The sequence below is a fragment of the Falco naumanni genome, chromosome 9 (assembly GCF_017639655.2).
Source record: "Falco naumanni isolate bFalNau1 chromosome 9, bFalNau1.pat, whole genome shotgun sequence".
NCBI lineage: Eukaryota > Metazoa > Chordata > Aves > Falconiformes > Falconidae > Falco > Falco naumanni.
Genome location: NC_054062.1, coordinates 28,382,609 through 28,410,174, shown reverse-complemented (window position 1 = coordinate 28,410,174; position 27,566 = coordinate 28,382,609). Strand labels below are relative to the sequence as shown.

The 27,566-nt window shown below is 43.6% G+C and overlaps 1 protein-coding gene across 15 annotated transcripts in view; it reads right to left on the bottom strand.

The window, feature by feature from the left end:
• SLC16A12 (solute carrier family 16 member 12) overlaps positions 1-27,566 on the bottom strand; it is a 37,663-nt gene that overhangs the window by 5,452 nt on the left and 4,645 nt on the right. For 2 of the 15 annotated variants that reach the window (XM_040606140.1, XM_040606142.1), the window contains 5 exons: positions 16,970-17,085; positions 15,985-16,876; positions 5,744-5,826; positions 3,307-3,410; positions 1,924-2,067 (listed from right to left, as the gene is read on the bottom strand). In XM_040606140.1, coding sequence (XP_040462074.1) covers positions 1,924-2,067; positions 3,307-3,410; positions 5,744-5,826; positions 15,985-16,206 — 553 coding nt within the window. In that variant the 5' untranslated portion in view covers positions 16,207-16,876; positions 16,970-17,085. Of the gene's footprint in view, positions 1-1,923; positions 2,068-3,306; positions 3,411-5,480; positions 5,684-5,743; positions 5,827-5,991; positions 11,769-15,984; positions 16,877-16,969; positions 17,086-26,075; positions 26,328-27,566 lie in introns of those variants that run through there. The other 13 variants (XM_040606148.1, XM_040606149.1, XM_040606150.1 and 10 more) reach the window with 13 other exon arrangements.

Sequence of the window (27,566 nt, the reverse complement as noted above, 5' to 3'; positions counted from 1 at the left end):
AAGTCCGTCTCTGTTACTAATATTCTACAATAAACCTTTTTTAGTCAGCTGAACAAACTCCACACAGCAGCTGCTTGGAGTCCTGACCAGTTTAAATCCCTTCCTACAAGTAAAGAGGGGGGAAAAGCCTCAGAAAAAAAAGCCATGTCCAATTTAGTAAACAAGTAAGATCTATCTCTTGGATTGGGAAAAGGATTGTGGTCTCTGCTGCGGAACCAGAGAGCAGATTTTAATCATCAAATGCTTGCTCTAACACTAAAACATGTATTCCTGAATCAGCCACGGAAATGAGTTCCTGACTGGGGTTTTGGAGCATGTTCTACATTGAGGGTAAAACGGTCCCCACTGCCTTTGGCAGAACTTGGCAATCGACGAGATAATCACCTGGTGCTGTAACCAGCTTGCCACGTCCTCCTCAAAGGCTGCACTGTGCAGGGTGGGCACTAAGCCTGCCAGGATGGGATAAGCGGATTAGAGGGACTCTGGGCAGCAGGTCCCCACTCTGGCACCCCTCAGAGCTGGGGTTGGACCTGTGTGGGCAAGTAGGGCCAGAGGGGCAGCCCTGAGCTAGACATCATCACTCAAGAGCTGTGAAAATCAGACTATTTCACATACACACCATTTATTTTTTTAGTGAGATGGCAGGGGGAAATAGGTCCCCAAAAAGCCAATAAATATCCCGTGAAAAGTAGAAATGCAAAGTTTGGGGCTGAAAACTTTTTCATACTTCTTAGAAGGAGCTCTGCTACTTATTGCCACTCCCTCATCTCACCTCTGCTTCATTCTTCACAGCTTCAAGTCCTGCAGCTTTTATGGATTTAGACATTCACCAGCTACAACATCCCACCTCCTCTCTGGGTTGGGGCACCACCTCTAGCCTTTATGAACAGTTCACCTCTCCATTAATCAATCCCCATGGAACAGAAGTTCACTGCTTGTAGAACCAGCTCTTTGCAGCTCCACCTATAAGGCACAACTGCTTTTCCACCTCAGTATTCGCAGTGGTCTTTGCTAAGGAAGCTTCAGTGGCATTAGTATGGTATGTGGCACAGTCCCTCGAGTTACAAGGAGTCTTTTTATTTGTTATGAACACATTTGTCAAAGATTAACATCGTAATACAGGAGTGACATGCACGACAAGAAAGAATTTTTTTTTTTTTTTTTTTAACAAATAAGCTGTTGGCAGCATGTGAACTGCAGTAATTCCACTAACTTGTTACTGAACAGCAGGGGACCAAGTACAAGGGCTTATATCACCGTGGCTACCAGGTCAGTATTAATGAGGAAAGAATGTCAGTGTGACCATGGGCACCTCTCAAGTTCCTCTGTGCACAACAAACACAGGGAGATAGGACAGAGCAAAGATATTTGTTATCACCATACCTGAATACAAGTGGAAGAGCTGCTACAGCAACACTACTAACCAGCAATTTGTTTGCTTTTCAACTGGACTGTAACACAGACAAAAATAAGGTACGCAGCTAAGGTACTAGGTATTCACCCACTGTTTCTCTGCTAACATTTTTTTTTAATATGCAAATATTTTTGGGCAGTCTAGAACTCTCACTATATCAAACTCCTCCCAAATCACAGGGAAAAAGGAAGACTTTTTGTGTATCACTTGTTCCTGACCTCCCATAATTTCAAAGCTTTACCTATAGTCTGCTATCAAACAGAAATTAAAGGATTACTTTTGCAGTGTGCTGCATTTGGACTGCAGGAGACACTGAGTGCTGAAACCCTCATGGGGCAGCCAAAGCCACTCTTTTACGATGAAAGGAATGGGTCTGAGTATCTCTACTGACCAGTGTGGTGCCAATAAGACAAGGAGAAGAGATCACCCCTCTTAAAAGGAACAACCATCATTTTTAACATTCCCATGTTGTTTTCCTGGCAGGAACAAAGGGACTGAATGTCTCCTACCTGTAAGGACTCCTAATGATAAGTAGAGATGTTCCAGGCTGGTGGCGAATGAACTCAAAATTAGTCCAGTAGATGCAAGCAGCCCTCCTAGCATGATACCAGCTTGGCAGGACACATGATTACTTATTAAACTCCCAAGTGGGGCTTCAAAGAAACAAATAAATCTAGTAGTTAATGACAGGTTCTCTCAGACAGTTGCAATGGTCATCAAAGAAAAGGAAGCAGTAGGCAAGCAAGAGAAAATGGTGATCACAGCTACAGATTGGTCTTCTAACATCTTCCTGATCACAATGGTGTGAGCACTGAAAACCTAAAAATAATTTTCCTGAAAGTCAGGATAAAGCCAGAATTTACAGTAGCTTCTCAGCAGCCATTTTAGTAGATCAAAGTCATTACAGGACACAGCTACTAGCAATTTTGAGGGTCAAGAGAGGCCACAGCAACAGGCCACACAGTTCATTACTCCACAGTCACAACACTGAGACCTTCCTCAACCTGGAATTTGCACTTCAGCCCTCAGTAAGTTCAGGCATCCTTCCTCAGTGCTCCCTGACCTTGTGGACTCTGTGTCAGACTCAAATAGTAGAGGTCTCACATCTTTTTGACCATCTCCAGGGCTGCTACCCCTCTCCTGCACTTCTCCAATGTTGATGGCTCTCAGATCCCCTGCTTCTACCATGGTGTGTCATCACCAGCCCTCTCCCTCACGCTACCTGCAATGCCAGGTTATCCTTACTTCTCTTTTTTACCCCGCAAGACATAACCTGGCTGACACAGGAGAGCAGCTATGTCTCACTCCAGCTGTGTCTCTCCTTTCTGTCTTCATAGCAATTATCATGGATTAACCCTCTTCCACAGGATTAGGCATGGATTTTCAACTAGCTGTACAATTTTAAGGTAAATCCACGAGAAACTTGGTACAACTGCTGCATTGATACATGCAATTTTTAGTAACACTGAATTTTCTTTTAAGGGAAGACTATTTGTAAGCATACAACTTTGCTAAAAGGAGGATGACTGTGACTTGATCTGAAGGCAAGATGTACATTGTGTGCTAAGTCTTAAATATGATTCCAATCAAAAGGCAAAAGAAAGAAGTGCTCGGTTAATAGCGCTTAAACGCAACTTGTCCCACTAGACCTTGACAAAAGCACATTTCTGAAAACTTAGATCATTTGACAAAACAAAGTTCTGCTTTTCTGTAGTATGAAGACACTCCCTTCCTTCACAACTATGCTGAGGGAAGCAGCTTGGATATACCATACCCCAGAGAGCCCACAGTATCTATCTTTCCCAGCTGACTACACCAACTTGTGAACACGCTAAAACCAGATGGAGCTGAAGAAAAAGCAGCCACATTAGTCTTAAAAGGGTAATACACACCACAGAGCATCGTAGCACAGTCGACAATGGAGTGAATCCAAGCTGTTCTGGCATAATCCTGCCCAAAGTATGCCTGAAACTCCACAAAAAAAATGGAGATGCATCTAGGAAAGAAAACATGAATACCACTCTGTTGAACATGGGATATTTGCCTCACAGAAAACACTGGTCACGCTCTTCAGGTGTAAAGAATACCCACTTGAAGGTCCTCTCCAGCTCCCAGGAAAATCAAATTTGTCGTGTTCCTAAATCCCAATGAGATGGGGAAATTTTTAAACACTTTCTAAGGGATATTGGAAATGAAGGGCTACCTTAATGCATTAGGGACAAGATATGAAATGATGTGTGCAAGCTGAGTAATTCCAACATGCTCTGTGAGAGGCACCTAGGCTGGAGTGATCCAACCGGAGAAGAATCCTTGCTTTGCACTGGCAACAAATGAATCACAAACTGGCGCCCAACTATTATCCCAGCAGTGGGATTAGACACTTGAGCTGATGTAGAACCTAATTCAGACAGATAACTACTCCAGAGAGATTATGAATACCACGTTTCTCACTGCAGTTAGCTGCTGCTAGATTTTTATAACTCATATTATTTTTAACTGAACTGAAATGGAAGTTGTAATTATCACCAGCAAGTTATAGGTCACATTGTGATGTTGCTTCCTTGGTACACAAGGCCCCAGCTCCCCAGTTCTTCACTGACCTGGTTGCTCGCTAATGGTGGTATTCACATCTGCACAAACTGGCAGGGCAGGGTCAGCCTGAAGAGCCAACACCACCTATAGCTATGTGTTCATGGATGCACAAGTGCAAAGCAAGTGAAAAGCAAGTCATCATGAACAGAGAATCAAACACAGCAGGAGCCCATGGGTCCTCCAACAGTTTATTCAGATGCTTCCAGAAGAGGTTACTTTGCTCTACTTAGTGAGTGTTACTGTTCTACCCGTCTTTGCAGGGGAACACATTAAAAGGCTGCATAGTTTCATTCTGATTTCTGGATCAGCAAGAGGTCCCTTCTCTCTCTCTCTTTTTTCCTCCTGCAGATCAACAAACAACTGCTTTCTTTAGCTTTTTTCTTGCACATACTTTAGATGTGTGCCAGCCATTAGATGATTTATCAGATGTAACACATTTCACAAGTGAAAAAGGAATTAAATCCACCAGGAAATCTCTACTGTCATTACAGAATTGGAGTATTTGCATACATAAACTAACCCTGTGTCAATGTTTCCATGCCCCTTTTATGCTGTTGACTCCAGAACCCCAGATTTTAGATCCCTAAACCTGGCAGCTTTATTTTAAAAGCGATATAAAATTTAAGTAGGAAACACTGTATTTACATTATACTGACTGTCCAACAAGACACTGTCTCAGTGTTCCTCACTTACCAGGGTGCTTCTCTCTCTGCTTAATATAGCTTAAATGTCCATGTTCACACCCACCACGCTCCTCTGTCTCCAGCTAACATTAAAGTCTGTGTGGGAGCCATCTCACCCCATATCTATACATTATGTTTATGCAAGGCAGCATTCTATTCCCGTTCTATTTTTGAGAAGCATTTTTTATGAAATATTTTCTGCATATTTCGGATACCAGAAGGGTACAGAGAGGGGCCTCCCTCCTCCCTTGGGCACGGACCTTCTCAGGCAGGATGGTAACTGAAATGCTTGCAGTAGAAGGGGGTATCCACAGGTTTCTCAGACAGGCTCAGGAGCCAAGTAATCCCAAGTAAATCCACTGGGACTAGCAAAAACAAGCAAGGCCATGGGGTCAGAGACACACAGCAGACCCAGAGAAACCCTACATGATTCCTCCCTCCCTGACCAAACCATCGCAGCCTGAAACAACGCTGCCTGCTCCGAGCTTTGATTCTGCGGGAAATCAAGGAGCGGGTGTTGTGAGAGGGAGCAGCTGTCAGAGGCGGCGAGGCTAAAACCAGAGGTGTCATTGTGAAGCCTCAGCCATCACCACAGCCTTAGGGGCTTTGGGAAGCCTTTATAAAGGTAGCAAGAGAGAGATTTGTACCTAGCCAGAATAACCCCTGAAGCTGTGGGGCACCAGGAGAGATCCCAAATCCTCTTCCCAAGGGGAGGGGGGAATAAATAAAAAAAATAAATCATAAAAGGGTAATGCCACGAACAGGTCAAAACCAAGAAGCAGACCCTTTACCTCGTCACGGCCCTGGTACAGATAGTGACAAGGAAGCAGCCAGCAACGATCATCCACCCCCAGCCTCCGTCGGGAGGGCTGGCATGCGGGGCCCGCTGGGGCGAGGCCATGGCGCGGGCTGGGGTGCGTCCTCCCTCCTCCCTGCCGCAGCGGCAGGGGCCACCCCGCCGCCGGGGTCACCCAGCGCATGGGCCACCGGCCATCTGGGGAGAGAGAGAACACACAGGCAGAGGGGCACTCAGGGTACGCTGCGCCACCATTACCTGCATGCTGGGCTGGGACGCGCTGCTTCGGCTTTGTGGCGTGAAAGCCAGGGCGCTCCTTCAAACCAGTTTGTGAAAATTTGCTGGAAAGCGAGAGTGCTATCAGAATTTGGCCCCGTGATTGGTACCGATCGTTCCAGAGTAACTTACCCAGCAGTTACATCCCAGCACCATACCCTTGCCCCCCGCAAATATCACAGCACATACGCGTAATCCCCATCCATTGCCAGACACTACAGCTCATTTACCTCCAGCGGGCTTCCCCCGCTCACACCGGTCTCTGGCCCAAATTGTATTTTCAATTGCAGTCTTCACTCCAAGTAGCTATTCTTTCTCGTGCACAGTTCAGCGCAAAATTTTTGTTTGAGGGAATACGGTTTTCACCTTTGTATGAAAACGGAACATTCACTGCAAAACCAGAGCAGATCTGATGATGAAATGACCTCCTTGCTCTCACCAGGCAAACCCTAGATGAAGGCTGTAGCCAGGCAGCACACAGGGACTTTGCTGAGCGTGGACAAGTCACTGAAGGTTAGAGCTAGCCCGTCCCCGTCTTCCACCCACTCAAATCAAAGTAGTGCCTCCATCCAGGCCATAACGTGGGCTCTAAACGCACAGCGAGTGCTGCAGGACACGGCAGGAGACCAAACAACACCCCCTGGACCCAGGACGAGAGGACGAGTCACACACGCTGGCGTAGCTTTGCTGATGGCTGTGGGTGACACTGGCAGCATGGGACCAGCAGCTCTTAGTCCTTCCTGCACCAGTGACTGACCACGTGGCAGGACCAGTGACCGACTGCCTGGCAGGGCTAGACAGAGGGACCCGAGACCCTCCGTTTTGCTCAGTGCAGGAACACGTAGTGCTGCCTGTCTGTGCTGGGTTTCAAACCATGTTTTAGCCATCACCAGCAGGCACCTAGCCCCTGGATGAATCAAAGATTTTTAAGACGTAAGCAAACTATCTGGGATGTCTTTCAGTTTTGCTTGGAGAGAAACCTCAAATAGCTTCTACATCACCTAATAGGACAGATGCTGAATATGCAACATTCCCACTGACAAGAACCACAGGCTTCCTAGGAAATGTTACCTATTACAGCACTTAAGAGAGCTGCAGAATTACTCAAAAGTACAATGCAAGGAAGCAGCTACATGGCTAACAATGTGCCTTCTGAGTCCTTGAAGCTGCTCAGCCAGGTGATGCTCACGGCTTGGTTCTGCAAAGCCCAGAGCTCCCCGACGCCAAACAGGAAGGCAGCCCAGAGCCAACTCTAAATGTCACCACAGGTGAACTTTGAGAATTATTCATCAGCTGCCTCCCCTGAGATATCAAAAGGTACATTTCAAAACCATTACAAAATTATTTCAAGAAAACATACATACATTGTCAAACTTGAAGGTGAACAAACTAGAAGAAAACAGGAATGACAAAACAAACAAAAACCACAACACACTGAAAGCTTAGCCAAATTCCTACTAGGCTATAAATAATACCCTGTAACAACACTGTACAAAAGAATGAGTGGACTAATTTTAAAAAGTTTGGTTAGTCTTCTAATTTAAAAAGGATAAGAAAAGTTATCCTAATTATCTGCTTGGCTTTCAAAGCCCAGGAACTGCAGCTGATCATACAATGCATGATCAAGCCCTAGATGCAAACACAACTCAGCCCATAGATGTTAAAAACAGAAAAACCAAGTGCAACTTTCAAAGATAGGGGTTAAGTCCAAAAGCCGGAGGCTGTGCTGTCATGTGAGGCACCTGAACTGCCACAGGAGGCAAACAGCAAAGAGAACCATTCATAACCTCACAACAAAGTATGTGCTCGTCAAAGCTTTTGAGCAGTGATTTAAGGTAACCATGTTTAAAACAGTGAATAAAACAGTTTAAAATCAGTGAATAAAAATAAATACAAAAGATGCCAAAAGCGTGTTACAATACCATCCAGTCATGCAAGCTGAATAATAAATGAACATTAAATTATATGAACATTAAAAATCTGTTCCAGGTCTTTGTGTATTCCTCAAGTACCATTTATTTTTGCCTCTGTGCTACTCAGCCTGTTAGCTATCACACATTTTACTTTAGCCCCAAAATGCTGTATACTATTTGGAAATAAAAATTACTGTCCTATTTTCTTCCTTCGTATAATAGGCTTTGATAATATTTATTTATAGGTAAAGAGTTGTATAAAGCTTTCTAATGATTCAGAGCCCAAAGCAATGTCCACTAAGCATTAGAACATGTACTAATGCTGTCTTTATTATTCTCTTCTCCTCCATTGCCACAAACATCCGTTTCATCATAAGTTAAACTGCATTATAAGGTCTTGGCGAGGTCTATGTTATTCCCTGTGTTTATATGGAGTCTAGCATGATAGGGATCTTCACTGCAGCATGAAGTACTATCACAATGTAACCTACAATAATGAACTTGAAGAGAGCTCAGGTAGGATAAAAAGAAAATCTCTAATGACCTGCTTTGCTTGTCACTTCTGTGGCTCTTTGGAGAGAGACACAGTGCTCCGCTTGCTCTGCCTGACTATGTAAATGCTTCAGTCCTTGTACAGAGAACAGGACGCCTCTCAGATGGTACATATGACATAGTTACGGTTTGGATTATATGTTAATAATCACAGCAGCTCACAAAGGTCAAGCAAGAATTCATGGCTGGGTTACAGGAGCTTTTGTAAGCAGCCAACAAACCTGGTATCTCGTGCATCAAGGCTCCTAAATGAGTTTAAAGGGTCCCAGCTGCATACTGTCTTTAACAAATTGTTCCCACAGCTGATTAGAAAAACCACACAAGGCAAATGAGATCCAAATGAGTTTACAATTTCAAACCTAATCTTTGAGGTATTCAATTGCTAGGACTTAAGTACATAAAAGATCAATGAAAGCTCTGGAATGGAGACCAGAACAGTTTGCCTTTTCTGACACAACTTTCTAACACACAGCAAAAAATGGCAATGTAGCTGATGGAGCATTCTGAGCAGCCTCTGCAGGTGCCCACATGACCCCAAGGACATCACTGGCCTCTTCACAAGCCTTTTGACATTTTGCCTGAAGTGTAAAGTTCATTTTTTGACCTTACCTATTTGCTTCAGGACAAACACACAGCAGTGCCAGTGTGTACCCACACCCTCCATCCCTCCCCACTATGTTCAGAAACAAATCCTCTGACACAAACAAATTGAGGAAGAAAGGTACAACAGATTGGCTAACACAGTAAAATAAGAAAGCACATGTGTAGGCAAGTGTAACATTATTCACAAAATCTATGAGAGAGGCTGAAAATGCCTGCAGTCAAAAGTTAGAGGATGCCAGGGACATGATACAGAAGACACATCCATGAACTTGCCACACACACTCCGTATTTGCCTTCCAGCACACACTGCTAATTTGTGGGCAGACCACAGATCTCATGTGTAGATTTCATCCAGATGACTGAGAACTTCACAGGGTTTGTGTTACATTTTGAGTAAGCTGACATGAACTATTGGCTGATACTTTATTTTTAACTGATTTTTTTTCCCATGTTGCTCATGTCTTACTAAATATGTGCAAATATCAGATCAACAAGTTATCTGATGGCTAAGGCTGTGGTCACATGATTCTTCATGTTGGATCAATGATGACAACCAGGTCATCACGCAGTAGAATTTGATGCAAACCACCATCACATCCCTGTCTACTTAGATGGAAAACAAAATTCAACACTTTTGTGGGTGTCTGCATCTATTCTAGCCACAAAAAAGCTGATATCCAATCTAGCATGAAGCCAGAGCGGCACAAATAGATTATACTCCAATTTGGTGATAAAGCGTCCCATTACATTGCCCTGCCAAATTTCACTTGAACAAGCAGAGCAAGTACCAGTGCTTTGCACCATGTGGCCACCACATTTTGCATCTAACTCTAAGGCCCTCAAAGGTGGATTTATTGTATTATTGCAAGTTTAATATGTTATGTTCAAACACCTGGTTGATTGAATAGCCCGTAAGAATCCATGACAGCCACCTAAATTAGTTTGAACTTTACCAGTGCCCTGTTATTTTGCTCAAGGGTTTCCTGGCAATCACAAGTAATGCAGTTAGATGGAGTTTGCCTAAGCACACAATACATCACAGGGGGACCCTGAGCAATTTAGATATACCTCTGCAGCACTTTTGCAGAGTCCTGGCAAGGTGGGGCTTCTTATTTTGGATCTAAGCAGTATATTTCACTGGCCCTTCTGGAGGGATGAAGATTTCATTTCAAGTTCTGATTATTAAGAGTGGAGGAGGAAGTTCCAGGAGTGTCAGAAAGGATAACAGTAACCCTTCAGTAAGAAGAAACATACACAAAATTTTTCAGAGGAGTCAACAGTCTCCATACAGAGCCCTAACCAATTTTAATGTACAAGCAGCAATAGCTGGGTGCCATGACCTCTGCCTAGATCTCTGGCCCAACTTCCCAGGCAAGCTTCAGATTGGGCCTCAGACCCTAGTTTGCATTTTAGCTGTATGTTAACGTACTTGGGAAGAATTTGATGACATATCAGGCTAAGCAAACATAGATTAGGCATTTGGTTACATGATCGCTTGCTGTTATTTTCACAGAACCCTGCCTGCCAGTGTACACACAAATGGCAAACATTTAATGAGGCTATGAGCAACCAAACCAAATCATATTATATGAAATGCCTGGCCAACATAGAAACAGGCCACCCAAGCTCCCCATCGTAGGATCAGTGCAAATCTCCTTGACTTCACACTCACTTCAAGGAGTACTGTGCCTTTCACAGCCACTGAACTAATAGGCAAGTTAAATATTTACCTTTCTTGTTGCTGTATGTCTCTAATAAACACTTATAATGTCAACCTAGCAATTTTATTTTGAGTTTAGAAAACGTAATTTGCTTACACTCTGGTGTGTTTCCCTAATTATCCATATAATGGATAGTACAGATCGTGGACTCTGCAAATGAACTTGAACAGGCAGAAAGCACATACCTCGTCTGAGCAACAGTGCCCTCCTCCCCTTCCCAGCTCTACCTTGGTTTGCTCTCCTGTTGCATCTTTTCCTGTAACTTTCTGGTGCAGGGTAAGACCGTTACTGTTATCTGCTCCACTGTTTGCACTGTGAGGCCTGATCCCCACTGTCTGGGAGGGATATAGCGCTGGTTGCTATTGTAACACCTCCCAGACATGCACTGAAGTTCCTGCTGCTTGAGACAGCCAAAGGAAAGCAGGGTTTAAAGAAAACCTCATGAAGGAGCTCTGCACTTTGCAACCTTTGCTAAATAATTTTCACTCAAGCGTTAAATAAATGTGCTTTGCTATGAGTTCAAAAAAGATTTAAGTGGGGTGAAGGTGGCAACAAATTCTGCTGATCCCTAAGAAAGCCTTAGTTACCCAGCGTGCCCTGACAGCTCACTAAACAGTGACTCTGTTCCCCAAGTTAATACATTAGATTTAATTTGGTGGGATAAATAACCTATCTCTTTACTTCAGCAGCTGTTTTTGAGAACCCTGGAAAGAAAACAACTGTTTCTGAGAGCATCTCTCCTGCTCTGTCTGCTCAGCCAGCAGAAAGGCGTGGGTGAGGCTACTAAAAAGGCACCACTATAACCTCGTACCTCATCACGAGGTCCCTTTTGCCAGGGGAAAGGAGCACCGAAATGCACGGCAGCCTAGCAACTGGCCAGCACAGCGATGGGAGCCGCTGACCTTTCAAAACACTGCACGCAGCCAGCAAAGCACTCGCTTCCCCCTCCACCTGCCCTTCCTTCCACCGTAAAGACTTTCTTTAAACAAATTGATTCAATAATGATATTGCAACAGCGTGAAGATGTAAAGCATTTGTGTGATAAAAGACAGAGGAATAGCAGCTAACAGTCACACTGGCCTGACCAGGGGGCTGCTTTTTTCCTACCTTGTTCAGCTGCTCCATTTACAGCGTTGATCTTACATTCAGGTTGGAAAAGACCTTTGAGATCATCCAGTTCAACTGTTAACTCAGGACTGCCAAGTCCAGCACTAAACCACGTCCCTAAGCACCACATCTACCCGTTTTTTAAATACCTCCAGGGATGGTGATTCCAGCACCTCCCTAGGCAGCATGTTCCAATGCTTCACCACCCTTCCAGCGAAGAAGTTTTTCCTAATATCCAATCTAAATCTCCCCTGGTGTAACTTGAGGCTGCTTCCTCTTGTCCCATTGCTTGTTATCCGTCAGAAGACACCCACCCCCACCTGCCTACAACCTCCTTTCAGGCAGCTGTAAAGAGCGATAAGGTCCCGCCTGAGCCTCCTCTTCTCCAGGCTAAACAGCCCCAGTTCCCTCAGCTGCTCCTCATAAGACTTGTGCTCCAGACCTTCACCAGCTTCGTTGCCCTTCTCTGGACACACTCCAGCATCTCAACGTCCCTCTTGAAGTGAGGGGCCCAAAACTGAACACAGTATTTGAGGTGTGTCCTCACCAGTGCTAAGTACAGGGGAAAAATCACTGCCCTTGACCTGCTGGCCACACTGTTTCTGATACAGGCCAGGATGCTCTTGGCCTTCTTGGCCACCTAGGCACAGTGCTGGCCCATGCCCAGCCAGCCGTCAGCCAGCACCCCCAGGGCCTTCCCCGCCAGGCAGCTTCCCAGCCGCTCTGCCCCAGCCTGTGGGGCTGTGTGGGGCTGCTGTGACCCACGGGCAGGACCCGGCACTGAGCCTGGTTGAACCTCATACAGCTGGCCTGGGCCCATGGGTCCAGCCTGTCCAGGTCCCTCTGCAGAACCTTCCTGCCCTCAAGCAGATCAACACTCCTGTCTGACTTGGTGTCATCTGCAAACTCACTGAGGATGCACTCAATTCCCTTGACCAGATCATTGATAAAAGATACTAAAGAGGTCTGGCCCCAGTACTGAGCCCTGAGGAGAGCCACTTGTGACCGGCCACCAGCTGAGTGTAACTCCATTTACTACCACTCTTGGGCTTGGCTGTCCAGCCAGCTTTTAACCCAGCATGGAGTACACCCGTCCAACCCATGGGCAACCAGTTTCTCCAGGAGAATGCTGTGGGAGATGGTGTCAAAGGCTTTACTAAGGTCCAGGCAGACAACATCCACAGCCTTTCCCTCATCCACTACGTCATCTTGTCATAGATCAGGTCGGTCAAGCAGGACCTGCCTTCCATAACCCCATGCTGGCTGGGCCTGATCCCCCATTTTCCTGCATGTGCCATGTGATGGCACTCAGGACAATCTGCTCCATAACCTGCCCCAGCACTGAGTTCAGGCTGACAGGCCTGTAGCTCCCCAGATCCTCCTTCCTACCCTTTTTGTAGATGGGCATCACTTTGGCTAACCTCCTGGTTAGCTAACCTCTACACATTGGCTAACCTCCAGAATCTTCTGGGACCTCGCCAGTTTGCCAGGACTGTTGATAAATTATGAATGGCTTGATGAGCTCCTCTTCCAGTTCCCTCAGTACCCTCAGGTGGATCCCGTCCAGCCCCATAGACCTGGGGCATGTCTAAGTGGAGCAGCAGGTCACTGACCATTTCATCCTGGACTGTGGGGACTTTAACATAGTTTCTAGCTAGGTTAGTCCTTAAATAATGCAGGTTAACTATAACGGGTAAAAAATATAAATAAATATTTTTGTAGCAAAACCCCTTTGCACAGAAAGCTTAACTCTAACCTACTCAACTCCACTTGGAAATGTGCATTTTTGAGCAACATTCTGAAAGGTTTTTAAACTAACACACACAGCACTCACCATTTCATTTTTCACTGTGATGAAAATAAGAGCGCTCAACTAGTTTCCTTTACAGCTCTTACTGAAATCCTATCTGAGCCTGTTAGCGTGCCCACCCTTAGCGAGGTTATGGACACGCATGTTCCCTCCAACATGTATTTTCTCCCTGAAAGGACAACACCGCTGACTGACTAACTGATAGACAACAGCCATGCTGCAGGGGGGAGAGGGAATGATACCCATCACCGTCTCCATTTTAACATCTTTGTTCCCCTTCCAGCAAATAAGTGAAAATAGCCAAAAATAGTTACAAAAAATATCATGGGGAGTCCCTGCTGTCCAATAACTGCAATTACATAACACAACTCCTATGACAACACTTCGAAATTTTTGTTGGGGAGTTGCCGATGACATCTTATGCTTTCAACATACAGATGTGTCAGAATTTTCTGATAGTTGCTATTTTTCTAATATATCTACATTTTTCAATGTATCTTCATTTTCCTAATTTTAAACACACGGTGGGTGTTCTGTAATGGTTGTGGAAGATTTTATGTTTGTTTCTTTAAGTTATGTATGTTTATTTATGCATAATTACATTACATTTATCTGTTACTTCTGAGTTTTATAACATATCATTAATGATGACTAAACATTTTGTCAAGCACTTCTCATTTATGGTTAAACCTAAGTATGTGATACTTCAACCATTTTCTGAGTCATCCCTATCTCTCCCAGGATCTACGCAATTCTCTGGATCAGGCAATTATTAGTATCCTATTATATCCTTAAAGAAATGTTATCATAGGACATTGTTCTTTGGAAATTCTGAAAAAGTTTTATATTCAGAGTGGTCTTCATCTGACACTTTCCCCACATCTGGTATATTAATTTTTCCATCTTCCAGAAAGTCTTTCCCTGAGAAAGAATATCACTGCAAAGCTGCCACGGGACACATGAGAACACAGCACTTTTTTTTCTCAGACCATTAAGCAGTCAGTCTGTGAAAATCACTACTCTCCCTTTCTTTTACCAATTCTGCACCCCAGATTCCACTCCAGTGATAAGGATCCAAAGATCAACCTCTCTTAGGCTAGCTGGAGATGACCTGGCAATGGAGATACCAAGCAAATGTTCTGATCGCTCCAGAGAAAATGAGGATGTTATCAGGCACCCCAGGAGTACTCAGGCATCAACAGTGCAACTGTGCCTGGGTAAAACTGAGGGGCTGAAGCCTATGGAGACACATCTTTCCGCACACACCTGGAAGTGCCAAAGGCCACCCAAAAGGCCAGTGCAGCTGCTGACAGCTTTTATGTCTTGTCTCTGATAAGAGATCAGTGCAGATGGACACTGGCTCCAGCACACACTGCTGGTGGGGGGTCACAGCCTGGGAGGTGCTGGCAACCGTACTGCAGTGTCCTGGGAGAGCTGCCACCCAGCACTCAGATGCCCCTTGGCAGGGGGGAAGCCAAGAAAGCAGGGGGCAGAACCACGGGAAACTGATACACCCCCACCTAGATGTCTCAGTGATGAATTTACAGATAACGCACTTGTGCTTTGAGATCTTTTGCACTTCTCATCTTTTCAGCCCTTTTGTTTATGGGAAAGCCTTATTCAAGTTATGCAAAACTAATTTGGTTTATAATGTCCTTGAGGTTCCTGGCTGGGTTTTAGTAAAAGGAAGAACTGCACTTAAAGTCATCTTTTTACCCTGTTATTGAAGTTTTCAGAGCCCAAGCAGCATTGCTGGGTTTTTAATAATTCACACGGAAAAATATTTTTCACCGTTAATTTACAATATTTGAATCTTACACAAGTGTTTTCTAAAGGGAAAAAGGAGATGACTATTCTAGAAAACAAATTCTGTACCTAGAACAAGCTATCCAGAAAATTGCCTCTATTTATCTGATGTTCCAGGGCTGCTGTTATCATCATTCATCATCATTTCCTTCAATATGCAAGATTTGTTTGCAAAAACTAATCAGGCATGAAAAGGCAAGGTGGGTTATTTCCTTTCGTTCACACGTATTCTGAAACAAAGCTATTAGGATACTTAATGCCATATGTGCTTTTCCAATCTACAACACACACCATATGAGAGCAAACGGTCACTGTGACTGTTATTTTTTGTGGGAGGCTTTCAGCTTAAATGTTCAACTGTAAAATTAAGATAGCCCTACTATCATTTCAAAGCCACTGTTAATTTTCCCTTTAATACTTATAACTATTATTGCAATTAATATATTAATGTAGTGGTGCATTAATATGATCCTCAGCAGGAATGGAAGACAAATCTCTAAATACTGGAAGGACAACAGTTTAGGACAAACCCCAGGACGTCTGCTGTTTCCTGAAACAGGTTTCCAACAGCAGCTACTGATGACCACTGCTCTACAGGGTAAGGTATTTCTGAGAAGTCATTGCACAGTTAGTGACATTAAAAAAATCAAATATATTTTTAAATATATACAATATATACCGTATATAAATAATATAGCCATAGATACATACCGATGAACACATCTCTGTACAAGAAGGCTTATATGTGTATCGCTGCACACCACTCCAGAAAATAACAGGGAAGCTACTAGGCTGGGAAGGAAACATCAAATACTGAAATGAAAGAGAAGGAAACAGATGGAGGCCATGAGGAAAAACTCTTAGCATGCCATAAAGAAAATAAATCTCTGACCAGGAAGAACATATTTGACAGCATGCACCTCGTGAAAACATGCATCTACTCACAAGTAACTGTGTCTCAGTGAAATCACACACTGAAAATTAACAAACCACCAACTCGTCTTGGGCAGATCAGCACATTCTTCATGCTCAGTCTTCCATTCAGCCTCACCAAGCCATCCATATTTCAACTAGATCCTTGATTAATAGCTTGTTTTAGCTTTTAGGGCATCTTTAAAGGTTTGAGAAAAAGTGCCTCAGGTTCCCTCTGCGGAGTGAACACTGATGCAGCTGCTCCATTACATCATTTTCAGGAATGATCAGCAGTAACTTTCCATGCAACTTAAGGGGGTAATGATGCCAATTAGCATTGTGGCCCAGAGACACAGTTTCTCAATTCTATGTTAAAGAATGTTTATCTGCATGGAGAGGAGAATGCTTTTGCTTTGGTAAGTGAAACATGAAAAGAAAAAAAAAAAATCTACCTGTCCTGTTGAGTGTTTTACCGTTTCTCTCCAGATTTCTGGCTATTCTAATTCTTTAGAAGTTAATTTCCATTTTCGTTTTCTCTGGTGTTCCCATACAGCTCCTCAGCTTGTATCCTCTCGGCTCCATAGACACTCAGAACCGTCAGCATGCAGAATATTACAGTGAGTGTTCACACATGCCTGTGTTCACCATTAAGGACTGGAGATGCAATTGAAGAGAATGCCTGAAGAGAGAGCTGACCACATGGGATTAGTTTAACTCATAAAAAGCACAAGACCAAGGACTCTGCAGCAAAGGACCCAAGGGTTCCTCTGGCAGGAAAACTAACCTGCAAGTAGAGAGGGCAGAAAGGTACAGATGAGACGTTTGAGTTATGCAGGAAAGCACCTTTGCCAGACTGTATCGTGTTTGTCTTTTCAACAGCTACACTGAAAAGGCAGATAGCTGTAAAAAAAAAAAAAAAAGAGTAAAAGAGCCCATGTAGAGCAGCAAGACAAGACGTTAGGGAGCCATCTCATTAAATGTTAGACAGCAATGATAAGAGCATCCATAAAAGGCAACATTTTAAAGGACTTGAAAAGGAGAAGGGGGGTAAAGACAGAAAGAGACTGATGTTATCTACAAAAAAACACCTAAAAATTTACGTAAGAACTGGTCATAAAAGAATTTATAAAAATTCTCCATCTCTTCCTCCTATTAAATCCAGTCCTAATTAGAACAGTGAAAGCAGCCAAGCATTTACAACCACAGAACCAGCCCAGCCTGCCAAGCCTCCCGCAAAACACCCAAACACTTCCATCAGCAAACTTGCAAATGGAAGCACTTCAGAAGCAACCTATGCAGGCTTTGCTGCTTCATGGGGTCCTACGGACCAGCTGCAGCCATTTATCACAGCATCTTGCACAACTGCCTTAGAAAGTTTATAAAAACAAACACCTGTGTGCTGGTTTTGGCTAGGGTAGAGTCAATTTTCTTTGTGGTAGCTAGTATGGGGCTGCATTTTGGATTTGTGCTGAAAACACTGTTGGTAACACAGGGATGTTTTCGTCACTGCTGAGCAGCGCTCACACCGAGCCAAGGCCCTTTCTGCTCCTCACCCACCCCTCCAGCGAGGGGCTGGGGCTGCACGAGAAGTCGGGAGGGGACACAGCTGGGACAGCTGTCCCCAGCTGACCAAAGGGATATCCCATGCTATTGAACATCATACACAGTATATAAAGCTGGGGGAAGGAGGAGTAAGGGGGGTTCGGGACATTCGGAGTGATGGTGTTTGTCTTCCCGAGTCACCGCCACTCGTGCTGGAGCCCGGCTTTCCTGGGGATGGCTGAACACCTGCCTGTCGGTGGGAATCAGTGAATGAATTCCTTGTTTTGTTTTAATTGTGCGCACGGCTTTTGCTTTACCTATTAAACTGCCTGTATCTCAACCCAGGACTCTTCCCACTTTTCCAATACTCTCCCCCATTCCACCGGGGGCAGCGAGCGAGCGGCTTTGTGGTGCTTTACTGCCAGATGGGACTAAACCACGACAACCTGGCTAAGAAATTCAGTAAAAGATTGTAGAAATAAGTATAGGCTTTCAACCTGACACCATGCTCCCATAGGAGTTATAAGAAAGTTTGTTTTTTTTTACAAAAAGTAGTCCTGGCTCCTCCATCTCAGCTTCTTTGTTGACATTACTGGTCAAAGAGCCATCGTGAAGAAATGTATTTGCTAGCTGTTCAGATTGGACAGTCATACGCCTATCATTTGCTCAAAATCTCACCACATGTCAACTTGGGAATGAAAAAACAAAAGACTTAAAAGGAGGACTCAAGTTATCCTCTTATCCCGTTATTCCAGCCAGCCTTGTAATTGTCCCTTAGCTAGATCCCCTTATCAATAATCCTTTTAGTGGGATCAGTTTCACTTTAAACAGCTTATTACATGGAAGACAAAAGAAGCAAAAATAATTCAAGAACGATCAGACAACAAAAAGTTATATCTAAACCAAATGTTTATATCTTGACACACAGAGAAGGATATTCCTTAAAATCTTCTCTAGGTGACATCAAGTTTTTTTCTATGAAAGAGAACAGGCCCTGGTGATTTTTTTCAATAACATAATCTATTTATGACGGAAATTCATGCCATGTAAGGAATAAACTACAAATATTATGACAACATAATTTAAATTGCATCTTCTAAATTGCCTGAAAGAATAACTTGGAGTATCCCAAAGAACAGTTGTTACTGAGAACTGTTGGTTCACCCATAAGTTCATCAACACCATAATAACAAAAAAAGATAATCTTCATGTCACGTTAAAACTGATAAAGAGAAATTTTAAAGTCAACTTAATATCTATTACTTAGCTCAGTGAGAGAGATCTCTTAGCTAAGTTTCCATTTCCAGTTATGTAACACCTGTGTAAGTTCGTAGCGTGAAAAACACTTGGAAGATGTTGCTAGCAATGTCTGCCTATGAACCTTCCCCAACAATGCTCTGTTGCACACTCCAAATCCTGCATCGGTAGATCATTATTCTTCTTGAGCAGGCAGGTCACATTAGGGCAAGTTGCATTTGATAAATTTAAAATTACTACAAACTTCCAAATACACCTGAAGAAACACAAAATCCCAACCAACTTTTAATCAGTCCTGCAGTGTCAGCTGATTTCCCGTTCCTCCTTCACAGCCACCCTGAAACACACTCCACTTGCTTCACACATCATCCTGCCCGTCACCACCTTCACATCCTCCAGCTCTTTCCCATTTTTGCCCCACCCAGTTTTTATTTAGTGCCTCAGGGCCAACCGTGCTGTCCTTCCCTGTCAGGAGGCATTGATACATTGACAACATAATTTCTGTGCTTGCTATATACTCTAGGAGCAATAAAACTAAAGTTTTAAATTTTCAAGGAGTTTGTCCAAGGAGTAGCTTCATGTACCAGGTTTTCACAACCGTCTCCCAAGATTTACTTTCTTGTTTGCATAAAAGAGTAAAGTTGCCTACTAAAGGAGTTCTCTGCAAAATCTGGCTGCTGGTATGCCCAAGGTGCTCCTGCAAGAGCTCTTATTCAAAGTATTTTGTTATACCATCCTTTCAGGCAAACAAGCAGGTACTTTGGAAACTCTGACAAGTGTAATTTTGCCATCAGTCCTGCGGGCGCTGTTTCTGTGCAGCACGCACCCTAAACACAAGGCAGAATTAAGTCACATGGGTTGCAACTCCCTGGAGATTACTCTCTACTCCAGTAGCTTAATTAAGAATAAACTAGCTGTGTGGGCTAATTCTGTTTATTCTTTCCAACTTGCTACTCCATCAGACTAAATTAAAATGGACGCTGATAAAACAAATTCTGACCGCAAATGAGAAAGAGATGAAACACTGCCGTCATGAAGAGCAGAGGATGGTGGATCAGACAGGGGATGAGCCACAGATCATCCTAAATTTCCTGTTCTCTCTTGTGCTGTATTGCTTTACCTACTGCCCTGCATACCTTGCATCTGGATTCCTAAGCAAAACAAAATGGTAACTGTTCAAAACTTGATCTGCGCTGTGCACCACTGAGCTAAAGAACAGGATATAGAAATAACAGTGTTTGCTTCTGCAGGAGGCCAGCTCTGGCTAGGATGCACAGGGATGTCTCTGCTACAAAGGTTTTTTGCCCTGCCAATTTGCAAAAATGAAGATTAAATCTGACTGATTTATTTGTTCTCCGATTATATCCTGTTTTGGCTGCTGAGATTTTCACATATTTAGGGTGGAAGCCAGGTCCTTCAATTCATAATGACACAAACTGAGTGTTTTTGCTGAGAGTTTTGGGGTCCTTTGTGATTCAACACATTCAGTACGTTCTTCATCCAATGCCAGTTTCTCTGTGGTCATCAAGTTGTATTTTATGGCAGCTGCATTTCCCAAATTAAATATTTGGGCCACTTGTAATACAAAGTATCAGATTCATAGAGAAATAGTCTGAACTATTTTACATGAGGAAAGAGAAAATATTAATTCTATACTTAATAATGAAAACAACTTGTATACAAAATGCCCTAGATGCTACTGGAGCACAGCACTAATATTGCTGAAGTGGAGAAACTACCTAGTCTTCGTCTTAACTTGGTCCCTTCGAGAGGAGAAGTGCTGCACCTCTCATCTGACTCTTCTTGCTCAAATGATTTCCATTTCAATATTCTCTCTGCAAGCAGGAGGGCTTTCTTCAGTCCCTTCAAAAAAGGCACTTCTGCTTGCTACTGCTGGTAGCTATAGCTGCCTCAAGGACCATTCAGACTAATAAAGAAATGCTATTACCAAAGTTTAGCAAGGAGAGAAAAAGGGAGTCAGCAGGCAAAAGGCACTTTATGAAGAAGCTTCCCAAATGCATATTGCCTTTAGCCAAAACAAGTAGTGTTGGCATATTAGATTAAGCAAGTCAGTGTAAGTTCCAGGCTTTAATGGAAGAAAGTGTCATTTAAGAGGATATTTGTATGAACAGGTTGCCAACAGATGGAGTCAGCAGGGAGAGAACTCTCCAGGAATGTTGCAGCACAAGACATGATCATGGTGAGAAGAGATGGGCAGTAGTTTGTTGCCCAGACTGATGGGATCTCATCTGGAAGGCTGCAATGCTTAAAAACACCAAACACCCAAACCCCAAAACACTAAACCAACGTGAACTTCCAGTAATGTTTCTTTCTTTTAAAAAATGCAAAGCTGCTTCTAATACAAAGTGTAACAACATCAGCACATTCAAATGGGAATATAACATTAAGCAGATTCCTTAAGTGCCGACTCAAAACACTAGGTTAGAAACTCAAAAACTAGCCCATGTGATGAAAGAGGCAGCCCCTATGCTCCCACCAAGTTCAGTGCTGCAATGAATTTTAAAACTGACTGTGGATATTTTTTGGACATCAACACTGAGCCATGCCTATATAGGCAAGGCTGAGTGTTATGCCCCTGGACCAGGAAATTTCAACTTCAGTAGCTGAAAGACCGGATGCAGCACTTCAGTGACAGAAAGGTGATGGTGATACATGCCTTGAAAGTGGAACCATTCTGGTTTTGATGATTCTTGTTTCAGGTCTTCCTCTCCCTGTATTTTAGTGACTTTTACGGGGAAATAAAGGTGATGAGCTCAAAGAGCTAATTACAGGGGCCTTCGAAGGAGAAGAACAAACACAAAGCCAAAAAATTACCCATCCAAATACCCCAGTACCTTGGGGGAAACATTAAGTAATGCATATGATTTCATGCAGGATCACTTAGTCCACCACAGTATCAGCAAATGAAAACAGAGCAGAGAGAAGCTAGGACAGTGACCACAGACAAGCAGTGCACAGCCCTGTACTACCAGGTTCTTAACTGCGCACCAACCAGAAGGTTGCCTGAATAAGCTCCAAACAGCCCTCTGTTGAAGGAGCTTGATATTGTCAAAACGACAAGATAAGCCCTGAAATGAGCAGCAGGAGGAGGAGGAGGTATCTGCCTATGTCAACGGACTGAATTAAGAAGTTTTGCATAGTTTTCAATAAGCTGTCAAAGCCAGCCAAGTTTAAGATGCATGTACAGTGAACACTAAGAACAACTTAAGTACTGTAACAGCCCCCCCAGAGATGGTGGCCAGCAGAAAAACCATTTAAATCAGGAGGGACACATGAATTAAGAAACTCAACAGCACCACAGACTCCAAGAAACCCCTAGAGAGACAGAGGAAGGATCCCACTTCCCACATTTGCATTTCACAGCTGGGAATGTGAGTCACCATATCCACATTGGGAGAAATCCAGAAAATGCAGGAATGAAGGGAGGAAGCTTTGAATTAAAAAAAAAAAAAAAAAAGAAAAAAAAAAAAAAAAGACAGGAGACCCTCCATCTTGAGCAGAAGGAGAGAAAGAGGTCAGCACCATCCTGCCCAAGGACTGAGGATGAAGAGTTAAATTTCCAACTTCAAAACTACTTTCAGGTCCTATTCAGAAAAAGGGGTGCAGGATTTTGGTGGTTATTAGCTAAAATGTTGTACTTAAACCTTGCCTCTAGGATCTTCTACAATGGGTGGGAAACACCCTTCATTTTTTAAATATCTGAAGACAATGTTTTCTTCTTCTATTTGTCTCCTATCTGGAACTTCCAACCTCATAGCCAAAACCTGAGATTTCTCTTACCATATTTTCACCAGCACTCCTACCTAATGCTTAAAATTAATTCAAGAGAAGCTTCCAAATGTTAGGTACACTGTTACCCCAGAAGAGATGGAGTGTAAGTGGTGCGTGTAGGCAAGGACACTGGCAAACTGAGACAGTTGAGGAGTCCCAGAAGTTGGTCACATCCCTTGGCAAGCTACAGATATAATTATGATGGTATCACCAAGTGTCAAGACCAGGAGAGATGTTTCACTTGACAAGCACAGGCTAGCTCTCACCTAGCAGAAGGAAAATTTCTAATTCCCAGTCCCTCCTGGAGTGCAAAAGCAGAAGGTGACAAAATAGCTCTCCATAAATAACCCACCAATAAGTTAAAAGAACACTAGCATACTTAATAACTAAATAACCACATATGGCCTAGGGCTGTCTGTTACCATTATTTCTGGACGCTGTTATGACAGTCCATGGCAGAAGCTAATGTACTTACCGTTCAAAAAGCGTTCAAAGACAGTATTGTGACAACCAGAACAGTTAAAGAAGATAATGCTTAACAGTAAAAGGCACCCAATTTATTTCAGATACATTGTTTTCACATTATTTTAAACTCTATTCACTTAAATAACATCACACAAATTACAGTTTGCATCAGCTTGCAAACCTGTTTCCTGGTGCATAGAAGTGTGGAGGTACACCCACAACATAGACCAGACATACATATGTAAAAGAGACAGTTGCTTTATTTTTCTCTATTAACAGAGCACTCCGAGACAGCATTCACACCAAGGCCCTGAAAATCTTCTTACAATAAAATAACAGAAAAGGAAAAAAAGATGCCAATAATCTTTAGAGAAAACAGGTAACATTGTCTAAAAGCAAACACTAAAGACCGCTCCATTTACTGCCTTCTCACTTCATTATCCCATCAAATGAAACAAGCAGAATATAATAAATGACACACAAAACAACAATAAAATGCGGTGCTTCATTTGTTTTAAGTTCCAATGAAAAGCAGCAAGAATATCCTGCTTTGTGTATAACCTGCAATTCTCCAACACAGGACTGCAGCTGAGAGTGGCTTTTGTATTGTACACAAAGGAACTGATAGAGTTCTACTAATGAAGACTAAGCTCATCCCAAGTCACTAATAAAATTTATTGCCTTGTTCCTCAAGACAGTTCCACAATTCCCGGGTGCTGCAGGCTCTGGGGAAGAAGTCTGTCACAAATTGCTGGCTAATCTTACCACTGAACAAGTTATCTTGCTGCTGAAGTGATGATCTGTAGCCTCAGGGGCCTGCACGGCTTAAAATGCTGCAGAGACAAAAGTGATGGATTTTGCCTTTACAGTGAAAGGAAAGATACTGTATGTGCCTCTTGGCTATACCCACACTCTGCAGGATCCTGATCCGTACTGCCATGGTGTCTGTGACCATGGCAGGCAGGTGTCACCTGAGCAGCTGGGCACACAGCACCACCCTGCCCTCTGGTACTGAAAACAGAGAATGCTTCTGCCAAAAGCAGAAGGATGAGGGACCTTAACTCCAAAGATTTTGTACTCAGAAGATCATGGCTTGCCTTGCACATAGTTATATCCAGCATCCTACAAGCCTAAGAGAGACAAGGAGACAATCCAGAAAAAGACAATCTCCGTCTAAACTGAAAGAGGGCAGGTTTAGGTTAGATATTAGGAAGAAACTCTTTACTGTGAGGCTGGTGAGGCGCTGCACAGGTTGCCCAGAGCAGCTGTGGGTGCCCCATCCCTGGCAGTGCTCAAGGCCAGGCTGGATGGGGCTTTGAGCACCCTGGTCTAGTGGGAGGTGTTCCTGCCCATGAGGATCTTTAAGGTCCCTTCCAACCCAAACCATTCTATGATTCAGGTATCTTAATCCAGAGCAGCTGAATTGGTATATAGTCCTGTTGGCAACAGCTCTTCCACTTACCACATCACAGCAAGTGCAGACACCTTCTAGAGGAGAAAACAGAACGAGCTTTGCAGTTCAACAAGCCACAGAGAAAAAAAACTTCATTTTCAGTGAAGAAAAATTTAATGATTAGCCTGGACACCTTTGGTTTTGGTTTTAAAGAATTGCACCTTTCCAAATTTCTCCATACGGCAGGCTGGGAGCCTCCCTCCTGCAGGCAAGCTGTAGCTTGCAGTTTTACTGCTCACAGACACATCAATGTACGTCAGTTAATACAGGCAACAATATAACTCACGGAAGATGTATTTGGCTCTAATACAGCTGCTGGCAAGAAACTCCTCTCCTCTGAGAAAGAAGATTAAATGAAGATTTTAAAATCTGCTTTTTTAAATCTACAGGAGGCTCTAAGAAGATAATCCAAACTGCAGTTGTAGTGACCCACCACAGGACAAACAGTAAAGGTAACATTTTTCTTAACTCTAATACAGTTTCTTGTTCTAGGTTAGAAGAAAAAAAAGTCTTATGACTTTTCACTGTTAAATAAAGACTGTCAAAGCAAGCAATTACTCCTGCAAGTTCTGTGAACAAGAAAGTGCACCATCATTCTCTAACTATGCCCACATGCTACACAGAAGTTGATGCACTCTAAGTGTTTTATTACTGGCTACAATAGGATCATGAGAGAGACAAGGTGTCTAAAGTAAGAACAAGAACAAGTCCTAAAACAATACACAAAAGCATCAATGCTTTCCAGACTGAAATAAATTCTAGCAGATTAGAGAAATTTTACATGCCACTGACTTTTCAGTCTCACCATAGCAATTAAAACAACATTATTTGCCTAATTGCTTCTGCCATTCAGAATTTAACAGCAGGTCTATGCTACATTCAAAAGTATATTTAACATGTATGTGTGAAAGAGAGTAAACTGCATGCAGGTGACGATTATGCTTTCTAGGATTAGAGGCACCCTCTTAGGGGTGGTTTAATAGTGCCTTATAGAATTTTAGGCATCCACCTATGCAGCTGGATATAATCTGATTAATAAAACTCATACCCTTACGAGATGCCTAGGTCTATTTTCCAGAGAAATGGTCTTTTGAAATGCTTATACTGCAAGAGAGAACAGTATAGGAAAAGTATCCTGAAATTATGCAAACACATAGCTATGTATCACAAAAGTAAAATCACTAGGTGAAAACTCAGAATTACAACAGAAATACAGATTTGGTTCTTCATGTATACAGCGAACAGCACGTGCACACAACTGTGCTAAGTTATCTGAGCATTCAGCTACATTTTTCAAGCAACTGCCATAACCGCATGTCATCTACCGCTGACCACAATTTGTCAAGCAATTACTTCTTCCAGCAGCAGAAACAGCCCTTACCTCCTGCTCCCTGCCACACGCTCCCTCCTCCCGGGCTACCTCCTCAGCCCCAACACAGCAGCCACGCAGACGGACAGATTAGAGTGAGAAGTAATCGACAACAAAGAAGAAGAGGCGCTTCTGAACCCCCAGCGCTTCCCCCACAAACGGCTGTACTAGCACAGCTCGGAGGGTGGCAGGGGGCTGCTTACGCAAGCACGGCTCTCTAAGGAAACGCATGCCAAATTTCTCCCCGAGGAAGCAATTCTGTTTGCACCAAAACATCCGAAAAATCTCTCCCCCACCCGCCCCCAACCCTGTGCCCAGTCTGTTGGATCTTGGCCTGGGAATACAGATCTGGAAGGGATCCCTGGGGGTCTCCTAGTCCCCTCCCTCACAGTGTGGGCAAGAACCAACTGAGCAAATGCAAGCAGCCAAGAGAGGTACTGTAGCGAGCTGCTTGTTAGGTAAACGAAACACAGCTTGAAGCTGGAGTGAATGTGGAAGGCTGGGGAAGAAGAAAGTTCTTGAGGTTTCCCCTCTTTGCATACTAAATCAGTTCTGATAACGCTTTGTGAAATTAAGTTACACAGTGTTCTATATTGTCTTTCATCGTCGCTTTCCAGCTTGAGTTTAAGGCAAAAGTTAATGATTGAATTTTAAAGGCATTAACACGGAACCCCCTAGGGGAAGGGCTGAGAAACCTGCCATTAAGATACAGCTTCTGTTACACTGTTGCAAAAGACAGAAAAGTAAAAATTAAAAATAATGCAGGTGAAAAAAACATAAAACACCCCACATGATGAGCTACGTATAACTAAAGAAATAAACGTGAAAAGGCAATAACAGCTAATGATTTAAGGTAAGGTAATAACACAGCCCTAACTGAGGCATAATAGAATCACCCTGAGCAAAATGCAGTCCTGTTTCCCTTCATTAAGTTTCATGTTATCCTGCAATTTCCCAGCGCTAACGGAAACGTTTCCTCACGGCCACCACAGGAGTGGATTTGCAACAACAAACAGACAGAGCCACCCGGGCCAGCTCGGCAGCTCCACAAGCCCAGTCACAGGGCTGCCACGCACCCCACACGCACCCCAGCACCCACGTAACCACCTGCCCCAAGCGACTAAACACACCACATCAATAAACGAGCGGCAAATTAGCAAAGAGTTTGAAATAAGGATAACGCTTATTGTATCTTTCGTTGGGTTTTTTTAGTATTATTGGACGGTTTCCTGAACTTAGCCTGCCTGCAAACACAAATTTTCCGGTGAGACACATGCCCTCGGTACCACCCGGCCTGCGTCTGTTGCCGCGCACCTGGCCAAGTCCCACACGGCACCGAGTCTTCTCCTGGCAACGAGGGCCACTAACGTTCCAGAAGGAGCAGGGAGGCTGCTCGGGCCGGGGGTCGCTGTGCCTGCGGGGGCTCTGCCCGGCCCTGCCAGCCCGCTCCGCGGGGAGCCCCCTCCCCACAGCCGGTGGCCCCGGCGCCTCGCTCCGCCACCG